Source organism: Bison bison, unplaced genomic scaffold, assembly GCF_000754665.1.
Source record: "Bison bison bison isolate TAMUID 2011002044 unplaced genomic scaffold, Bison_UMD1.0 scf7180017864381, whole genome shotgun sequence".
NCBI lineage: Eukaryota > Metazoa > Chordata > Mammalia > Artiodactyla > Bovidae > Bison > Bison bison.
In genome coordinates this window covers 1,892,532-1,903,217 of record NW_011494953.1, presented here as the reverse complement: position 1 = coordinate 1,903,217, position 10,686 = coordinate 1,892,532, and the positions used below count along the sequence as shown (strand labels likewise).

The following is a 10,686-nucleotide window of genomic DNA, read 5'->3' as shown; positions in this document are numbered from 1 at the left end:
CCAGATATGAACTAGTAAGTGGGCCCACATCAGAAGGTGAACACACTGGCATCCTGATCTTTGGACTTTCCATTTTAACTCATTTTAACTGTGAACAATAAATTATTGTTTTTTACAAGCTACCTGGCCTGTGGTATTTTGTTATAGAAGTCCAAATGGATTAAGACACTTAGGAAATGAATACAGGCTGCTTCCAGTGATGATAAACCATGCTACTGGTAAGAGATAATAACAGTCTATGTTAAAATGGTAAAGTAGTTTAATCCCTAGACTCCAAGACAACAGAGGTGAAGGGTCTGATTCTATAGAAACTGGTTGTTTCCTACTGTAGCCTAGAAGATTTGTTTAGATACAACAAAGCTAGTTTTGTAGTTTGTAATGCATACACACCACACACACACACACACATTCATGTACCCACATATTCATTCCTTTCTTCAGTTTTCTGGCATTTCCAAGTTTGTGGTAAAAGTTTCAGTATGAATTTTTCCTCTAGTCTGCAATGGATCAGACATCATACCTGAGCAACCTTAAGGAGCCCATTCAGATTTTAGGAGAACCAGACACTCATCCTAAGGAGACAGAAAGAATTGCTGATACTGTCACAGAGAGTGTCTCTGTGTTAAAAAAGTTTGGAAAGTGGAAATGGAGCTCCTGGAATTGAATTCAAAAGACTTATTTAGGAAGGTCTGTGTTAGCAGGTTTTGCCTGATGGGGATTTAACAGTGGATGACAAGAGCAGGACTGGAGACCACTGCTTCTTCTGGAGGAGGGGCAGCCTTATGCAGACTGCTATGGAATTCACCAGAAGCTCTTTTATGTTGACCTTTTTTCAGGATCCACCTTTATAAATAAACCTAAACAAAATAGAAGGAGATGATTATAAGTCAACTGACTTTGACCTGATGAAACTTCTCTAAGTAGAAATATATAAATACACACAAAGAAAAGCACTTTGATTCATATTGGTACTCTCAGGATTTCTGCATACTCTCATTTTTCAGCTAAATTAAGAATCAATTTTTGACTATCACAATACTGTATTAGCAACTCCTGGGTAACCAAGTCGTCTACCTCTTGGTCATTTCATGGTTCTTTACCACTTCCATTAGAGATAGTCAAGAAGGTGAAAGGAAGTAAAATTACAACTGAGCCATCTGGTACCTTTATGATACTGAAAGATTTAATGAGACAGGAAGCACAAACCACAGCCTGGGATGGGGTTTAAATTAACTGTGGATTCAAATTATTCATGATCTTCCTCCTGCTTCTTTTATCCATCATTGCTGCAAAAGCTGACACTTAAGGGAAAAATGAATTTCTTAAACAAGACACAAAAGCATTAACTGTAAAGGAAAAAATTTAATAAATGTGAATATATTTACATCAAAAACTTCTGTTCATAAAACGATAACATAGCAAATAAAAGGCAACTTACATATTCTAGGAGATATATGCGGCTTATATAGTCAACAAAAAGATTAGTTTAATAAAAGTATAGATAAAGAATTTCTATAAACCAATTTAAAAAGTAAGAAAAAACAATAAAAGAGGCTGAACAAATAGGAATTTTGCAGAATGGGAGACAAATATGATTAATAAATATATCAGGAAAATGCAACTTAAGATCATACTGATATATCATTTTACAACCATTTGGCAAAAATCAAGAAGTTTGATTTTATCAATTGCTGGAAAAAATAGGGAATCAAGAGAATCTCATCTATTGCTGGTGGGAATGTAATTTGTTACAGCTTGAGAAAATAATCTGGCATTCCTCTGTAAGGCTGAACATTCTTACACCCCACAACCCAGAAATTTCACTCCTAAGCATAGGCCAAGCTCTTGCCCATATATACCAGCAGAAGACATGAATAAGAATGTTCATAGTAGCCCCATTCATAATAGTCAGACTTCCACCATTAGAAGAGGAGATAAATTCATTGCAGTATAGTCACACAATGCAATATTATACTGTAGTAAACGAACAAGCTACAGAACCAACAACATGTGTGAACTTGTTATATGAAGCTAAGTGGGGAAAAAAAAAATCAAATCCCAGAAAAGCACATACAGTACAATCTCTTTTCTACAAAGTTCAAAAACAAACACCTAAACAATATATTACTTAGGCACACATATATTCTTAATAAAACTTAAAAAAATAATGTATAAAGGAATGAAAACCACAAAATTTGAGATCACTTCTGAAGGCAGTGAGTTACTTCCGAAGGAAAAACAGAAGGATGAGATGGAGAAAAGTAATTAGGTAGGGATATAATATTATTAAGATTCTGTTCTTGTTTGATTGAAAATTTCAAGATGTTTGTTAAATTAGAAAAAATAAACACATTAGTGAACGAGTAAGTAAAAGATTACCTTTCATGTAAATACTAATAATGAGTGTATATATTCTACATCAAGGATTCTGACTAACCCAAACATGTGAATCTGAGCTCCATTAAAATAAGAAGAAAAAAACAAACAAAAAGTATTGGATATGTAAATTAACTTTCCTAAATCTGAAGCTATTGAAGATGAGGCTTCCAGGACCCATCACTTGCAAAGGCCCTGTGAGAGCTGACAATATACAAAGTTACTGATTACAACAGTATTTGCAAGAGCAGAAGACAGAAAATATCCATGTCCAATATCTCCAACTCCAATCCAGGACCATAGGGTTCATTCTCACTTGCACTTTTTCCATATCTGGAACTCTGGTTCCCAGCCTGTGCAGATGCCACCCTTCCCCTGTGGGCTCCGCCACCCATGCTGCTCCCCATGTGAACTCTTCCCCTTCCCTACTTGGACTCTGACATCCTGTGCTGGGCCACTGCCCTGTGCCGACATCCTTTACTCCACTCAGGCTCCTAGACAGCAGCGGGCTGATGTAGCCATCCCTCCCCATGGCCCTGCCCTCACCCCTGGGCCTACCACGCCCCACCCCGACTCTCCCTAATAGCTTTAGAAATATTTAAGAAGAAAGGAAGGGGTGAAATGGAAGGAAGAAGAAAAAGGGAAGAGAATGGGAAGAACCTATCATTTTTTCTGCACTAATGATAGCATAAATACAGTCACTGTCCTGTATCTTGTATTTTTCGTTCAGTGTATAGTAATGACATATAGCTCCATATCATACCCAAAGAGTTCCCTTATTCTTATTTGTTGTTTAATTGCTCAGTTGTGTCTGACTCTTTGTAATCCCATGGACTGTAGCCTGCCAGGTTTCTCTGTCCATGGGATTTCCCAGGCGAGAATGCTGGAGTTGGTTGCCATTTTCTTCCACAATAATTTTTATGGCACACACAATATAGTATATGGATGAGCTGTAGTCTGTTTACCTAGTCTCCTATTGATAGATATCTATGTTTGGCCAATCTTTGGCTAGGTCAAATAACACTGAATGAGTGGCACCAATACTAGAACTCTAGAGCAACCTTAGGGGCTTCCCAGGTGGCTCAGTGGTAAAGGATATGTCTGCCAAGCAGGAGATGTGAGTTCAATCCCTGGATCGGGAAGATCCCCTGGAGAAGGAAACGGCAACCTTTTCCAGTATTCTTGCCTGGAGAATCCCATGGACAGAGGAGCCTGGCAGGGGGTCCATGGGGTCCCAATTGAGTCAGATGAGACTCAGCAACTAAACAACAGAGCAACCTTACACACATTGTAATGCTGAACACATGTCAGTACACCTTTGGAATAAAATCCTGAAAATGGGTCAAAAGGCACATGACTATAATTTTGAGAGATACTGGAAAACAGTGAATAAGAATAGCTTGTTCTCTGCATGACAGGGAATTAAGAATTTCTGGGCATGCATGGGTTAAAAAACCAAATCAACCCCACCCCTCCCCAAACAAAAAAAACCCCAAACAGCTGAAACCAAACCTAAAATAGCAAGTGGCAGCTTCTTACCTGTTGCCTCTGAGTATAGTGTCTTCTCATCAACACTTCGAACATTACAGGAAAGAAACAATTTCCTCCCCTCAAGTTTATCAAGTTGGCTATTTATCACAACAACAGAACAAAGAGGGACAGGTCTGCAGAACAAAAAAGGAAAAAACATCTGTTTTTATCAGATTTATGTAACACTGAGAGATGATGAAGTGCATGACAGGGGTGGAAATTTATGACATGTGGGTATCAGTGGGTACTGACTGACTTAGATAAACTGCTCCTAAAGTGGGGCTGACATCACCAGACGCTCACACTCCCTTGCTCCCAAGCACACTGCGCTCAGGTGGCTCCTGGGCATCCAGTCCCAGCCTGCTGTTGTGGGGTACGTGCAAAGAGATCACCAGGGATTCCAGCTCTGTGATGGCAGGGACTGTCCCATCTGAAGGGAGCTGAAATCCTAGTCAGCGTCTCTCGTTTTCTCTGTCATAATCAAAATTTCTCACCCATCCACTTTAGAGTAACTGTCACTAGAAAGACACTGAATAACAAATTGCTGGTATTAGCTTAATGTGCTAAGTCAGAGCTGTCCAACAGAACTGTAAGTGATGACAGAAACGATGGGCCACAGCTGAGCTGTCCAACATGGTTGCCAGAGATGGCTACTGAGCATTCAAAATATGGCTATTGTGAATGAGAAACTAAATCTTTAGTTTAGTTTCTATTCAGTTTGGTTCAGTTCAGTCACTCAGTCGTGTCCGACTCTTTGTGACCCTGTGAACCGCAGCACGCCAGGCCTCCCTGTCCATCACCAACTCCCAGAATCCACCCAAACCCACGTCCATTGAGTTGGTGATGCCATCCAACCATCTCATCCTCTGTCATCCCCTTCTCCTCCTGCCCTCAATCTTTCCCAGTATCAGGGTCTTTTCAAATGAGCCAACTCTTCACATCAGGTAGCCAAAGTATTGGAGTTTCAGCTTCAGCATCAGTCCTTCCAATGAATATTCAGGACCGATTTCCTTTAGGATGGACTGGTAGGATCTCCTTGCAGTCCAAGGGACTCTCAAGAGTCTTCTCCAACACCACAGTTCAAAAGCATCAGTTCTTCGGTGCTCAGTTTTATTTATAGTCCAACTCTCACATCCATACATGACCACTGGAAAAACATAGCCTTGACTAGATAGACTTTTGTTGACAAAGTAATGTCTCCGCTTTTCAATACACTCTCTAGGTTGGTCATAACTTCCCTTCCAAGGAGTAAGCGTCTTTTAGTTTCAATTAATTTATATTTAAATTTATATAGCTATATGTGTCTACTGGATATATGGCTATATGCATCTATAGTCAACTCTGGGAATCTTAGAGAAAGTGCTGTAGTGAAAAATGTTAACCCTTTAAAGGTAAAATTTTAGTTGGTAGAAACACGAAGTAGAGCAGGGAGATGTGTTTTGTGTTCCTGTAGTACCATCATGTGGATTAAGGAACTACTCCACGAGGAAAGGAAATGAACATTCTGATTACCCTTCTGTCCAGTTTTTGCTCCCATTAGCTTTTCCTGAACTTCTTGATGAAAAAACTGAGCTTTGCCAATCCAGTATTTACTAAGACCTAGGGGACATTAGGTGTTCTTGCCTGCTCAGCATCTTCCTTTCCTACTAACACCACTCCTTTCATTTATCCATCTGTTCTACCTCTCACCACTCATCCACACACCAACATTCCCTTTTCTTTGGGGAATCAGCACCATTTTTAACCCATGTATGTTGACTAGGGTTGACAGCTGACTTTTATCCCCCACACCCCCTGACTCACCTCCCCCCCCCAACAGTGATTGGTTGTGCATATGAGCATGAGCTGAGACTCTCAATCTTGGAACTTGTGCTGGAGCCCTTGGGGCTGGGTTTTCTTTCTGCTTGAGTTGCTAGGCTTGCAAGATACAAGCCTGCCTGTTAGCTGTGGCATTAAATTGGGAAAGGCTACCCAAGGATGGAGAAGGTCTAAAGGAAAGTGTGGTTGAGACACAGGCACAGATTCAATGGCATCACTGAATGTCTGCACCCAGACATATCTGTCTTCTCCACCATGCAAGCCAATACGTTCCTTTTTTCCTTGCACTATTGTGAATTAAGAGGTCTGTCGCTTAGAATGAAAAGTTCCTTGTTTAATAAGAAAGAGTAAAGAAAGGAGAAATACAAAATAATATAACTGTTTATAGAATATAATTTTCTTAGTGCAACTAATATTTAGGCACAGATAAGCTTGATTGGCATAAAAAACAGGCTTCATATAATTTTATTTATCCAGTTTTATTAGACAACTTACTTAGATGTGTGTTAGAAGCAAAAAGAAAGATAATAGAGACACAAGCAAATTTTAAAAATAAAAGAGAAAACATACATATACAACAAAGAGGCTTAAAAAGTTAAATGGTGAGTCTGACAAACAGATCAAGAAAACAGAGAAAGCATAAATAAATAAAGCAGAAAAACATCTACTGCTTTATTGACTAAGCCAAAGCCTTTGACTGTGTGGATCACAACAAACTGTGGAAAATTCTTAAAGAGATGGGAATGCCAGACCACCTGATGCCTCCTGAGAAATCTGTATGCAGGTCAAGAAGCAACAGTTAGAACTGAACATGGAACAACAGACTGGTTCCAAATTGGGAAAGGAGTACATCAAGGCTGTATATTATCACCCTGCTTATTTAACTTACATGCAGAGTACATCATCAGAAACGTTGGGCTGGATGAAGCACAAGCTGAAATCAAGATAGCTGTGAGAAATATCAAAAACCTCAGATATGCAGATGACACCACCCTTATGGCAGAAAGCAAAAAGGAAGTAAAGTGCCTCTTGATTAAAGTGAAAGAGGAGAGTGAAAAAGTTGGCTTACAGCTCAACATTCAGAGAACTAAGATCGTGACATCTGGTCCCATCACTTCACGGGAAATAGATGGGGAAACAATGGAAACAGTGACAGACTTTATTTTTTTGGGCTCCAAAATCACTACAGATGGTGACAGCAGCCATGAAATTAAAAGACGCTTGCTCCTTGGAACAAAAGATATGACCAACCTAGACAGCATATTAAAAAGCAGAGACATTACTTTGAACAAAGGTCCATCTAGTCAAAGCTATGGTTTTTCCAGGAGTCATATATGGATGTGACTATAAAGAAAGCTGAGTGCTGAAGAACTGATGCTTTTGAACTGTGGTGTTGGAGAAGACTCTTGAGAGTCCCTTGGACTGCAAGGAGATCCAACCAGTCCATCCTAAAGGAAATCAGTCCTGAATATTCATTGGAAGGACTGATGCTGAAGCTGAAGGTCCAATACTTTGGCCACCTGATGGGAAGAATCAATTCATGGGAAAAGATCCTGATGCTGGGAAAGATTGAAGGCAGGAGGAGAAGGGGACGACAGCAGATGAGATGGTTGGATGGCATCACCAACTCGATGGATATGAGTTTGAGTAAGCTCCGGGAGTTCGTGATGGACAGGGAGGCCTGGCGTGCTGCAGTACATGGGGTAGCAAAGAGTCAGACATGACTGAGTGACTGGACTCAACTGACTGAATTGGGACCAAAAAGGACATAACTAAGTACTTACCTGAGGTAAGAAAAATTGAGAACACTATTAATAACTTCATGTTAATAAATTTAAAAACTCAGATGAAATGGAAAAAGTTGCAAAAAAAAAAGTTTTTGAAGTTGACAAAAAAAAGAAAAGGGTTAGAAAGCCTGAATAATTGAATAAAGAAGTCATTGAGGCCCTAAGAGGATAGAGCAGCCACACCCAGGAAGGATCCAGGTCTTTGAATCATTTCAGGGGTGGGTCCTTTACTAACTTTCACACATAAGACAATGCAAACAAAAAGTCTATTGATTTAATCAGGTAAAACGTTAAGCGTTATAAATGTACCTAGTGCTATCCCAACTAATTTACTACATTAAAAAAAAAAGTCTGTATTTTTGACTTCTAGTTTAATGTACAGAGAACTTGGCCTATAATATCTTGATTCTTTACAATATATTGAGGTTTGATCTATGGACTAATCCTGATTGGTTTTTGTAAATTTTCCAAGAATGTCTAAGCAGAAAGTATATTTTTCTCTAATTACTGAATATAGGGTTCAACATATGTCTAATAAATCATATTTGTTATCTTGAGGTGTTCAAATTTCTTTGTCTGCTTGATTAATAATTGAGAACAGCTTGCTGGAATCTCCCACTATGAAAACAGATTAATTTATTCCTAAGAATCTACTAACTTTAAAATTATTTTATTATATACATACTGGATTAGAATTGTTTCTATCCACTACTGAATTGAATCTCATTATTATGAAGTAGTCTCCTCTACTCCCAGTATTAATTTTTGATAATTTATTTTTTTCTGTGGCTACTCCACTTTCTTTTGCCTAGCATATTTTCCCTTCCATTTTCTGTGTCATGTTTTAGATATGTCTCATATAAACAGTTTATAGATTTTTGTATTGTAAAAGTCAATTTTATAATTTCTTTCTCTGAACTGATGGTTTGGTCCATTTATAGTTAGTGTACTTAGTGTTTCATTAAGAGCTATTTCTACCATCTTATTTTGGTATTCTATTTGACTCTAATGATGCTTCCCCTCCCTTTCTTACATTTCAAGAAATTAAAAATTTCTATTTATTTATACAGTTATTTGGTTTTGACTCTTCTACTGGTTAGGCTTTAACTATATATACTCATTTTTTCATTATTATTTTAATCACTTTGCCACAGAAAAATATAAAAATTAATTATGTTCACCTATGTTTACCCCCTCCCGAAACTACATATTATTTTTTAAAATGCTTTTTAAATTTTATTTATTTATTGGACACAGCATGTGGGATCTTAGTTCCCCTCCACTGGGAGCTCAAAGTCTTAACCACTGGACCATCAAGGAAGTCCCCATACTATTTTCGTTCAGTATTTTAGCTGTTCTTTTTTGAAATCCCCAGAATATAGCCATTATTACTACTTACATATAGATTTTGTGGAGATGTACATTATCAACATATTTACTGATATATTTGCTCATTATTCTTTCTTTCATCCTCCTGTCTGGTGGTATTACTTTTCTTCTTTCTTAAGTATATTCCTTAGAAGTTCCCTAGGACTGTCCTGTTTGTAAATGTTTCCCATTTTTGTTTAAGTAAAAATAAAAAACTTCATTTTTCAAGTTTAGTTTTGCCAAGAGCATGATTCTAAGTTACATGTTTCTTTTAGCACTCTGAAGATATTTTATTATCTTCTCACATGCACTATTGCTGAAAAGACATACACTGCTTCTAAGAGGCAAGACTACTCTGTTATGAGAATCCTGTCTTTTATCTCTGACTGCTTTCAGATCACTTTGCCTTTAGTATTCTGTAATTTCTGAAGATACAGATTTCTTTTTATTTATATTTCTTATATCAAGTTGTACTTTCTGTATCTATGGCTCATGATTTTCTTTAGTTCTAGAATATACTCACTCGTTATCTCTTCAAATATTAGATCTTTTCCATTCACTCTGCTGTCTTCTGGAACTCCAACCACAGCACATTAAGACTTTTCACTTGTCCTCTTAGCTTAACCTCTCTTGTTTTTCACTTCTTTTTCTATTGAATTCTTTTTCTTTTTGATTTTTTCGGATCTTTATTTCTGTTCACTTTCAGCTATGTTTAAGTAATACAAGTCTATGCCCCAACCAGTAATGCTGAAGAAGCTGAAGCTGAACGGTTCTATGAAGACCTACAAGACCTTTTAGAACTAACACCCCAAAAAGATGCCCTTTTCATTATAGGGGACTGGAATGCAAAAGTAGGAAGTCAAGAAACACCTGGAGTAACAGGCAAATTTGGCCTTGGAATACGGAATGAAGCAGGGCAAAGACTAAAAGAGTTTTGCCAAGAAAATGCACTGGTCATAACAAACACCCTGTTCCAACAACACAAGAGAAGACTCTATAAATGGACATCACCAGATGGTCAACACCGAAATCAGACTGATTATATTCTTTGCAGCCAAAGATGGAGAAGCTCTATACAGTCAGCAAAAACAAGACCAGGAGCTGACTGTGGCTCAGACCATGAACTCCTTATTGCCAAATTCAGACTTAAAGAAAGTAGGGAAAACCACTAGACCATTCAGGTATGACCTAAATCAAATCCCTTATGATTATACAGTGGAAGTGAGAAATAGATTTAAGGGCCTAGATCTGATAGATAGAGTGCCTGATGAACTATGGAATGAGGTTCGTGACACTGTACAGGAGACAGGGATCAAGACCATCCCCATGGTAAAGAAATGCAAAAAAGCAAACTGGCTGTCTGGGGAGGCCTTACAAATAGCTGTGAAATGAAGAGAAGCAAAAAGCAAAGGAGAAAAGGAAAGATATAAACATCTGAATGCAGAGTTCCAAAGAAAAGCAAGGAGAGATAAGAAAGCCTTCCTCAGCAATCAATGCAAAGAAATAGAGGAAAACAACAGAATGGGAAAGACTAGGGATCTCTTTAAGAAAATCAGAGATACCAAAGGAACATTTCATGCAAAGATGGGCTCGATAAAGGACAGAAATGGTATGGACCTAACAGAAGCAGAAGATATTAAGAAGAGATGGCAAGAATACACAGAAGAACTGTACAAAAAAGATCTTCATGACCCAGATAATCACGATGGTGTGATCACTGACCTAGAGCCAGACATCCTGGAATGTGAAGTCAAGTGGGCCTTAGAAAGCATCACTACGAACAAAGCTAGCAGAGGTGATGGAATTC

At 38.2% G+C, this 10,686-nt stretch overlaps 1 protein-coding gene across 1 annotated transcript in view; it reads right to left on the bottom strand.

The window, feature by feature from the left end:
- Positions 1-241: 241 nt before the first annotated feature.
- Positions 242-10,686, bottom strand: part of THEM4 (thioesterase superfamily member 4) — a 49,061-nt gene continuing 38,616 nt past the window's right edge. The window contains exons 5-6 of the mRNA XM_010857469.1: positions 3,916-4,040; positions 242-857 (exon numbers count right to left, since the gene is read on the bottom strand). Coding sequence (XP_010855771.1) covers positions 817-857; positions 3,916-4,040 — 166 coding nt within the window. The 3' untranslated portion in view covers positions 242-816. The remainder of the gene's footprint in view (positions 858-3,915; positions 4,041-10,686) is intronic.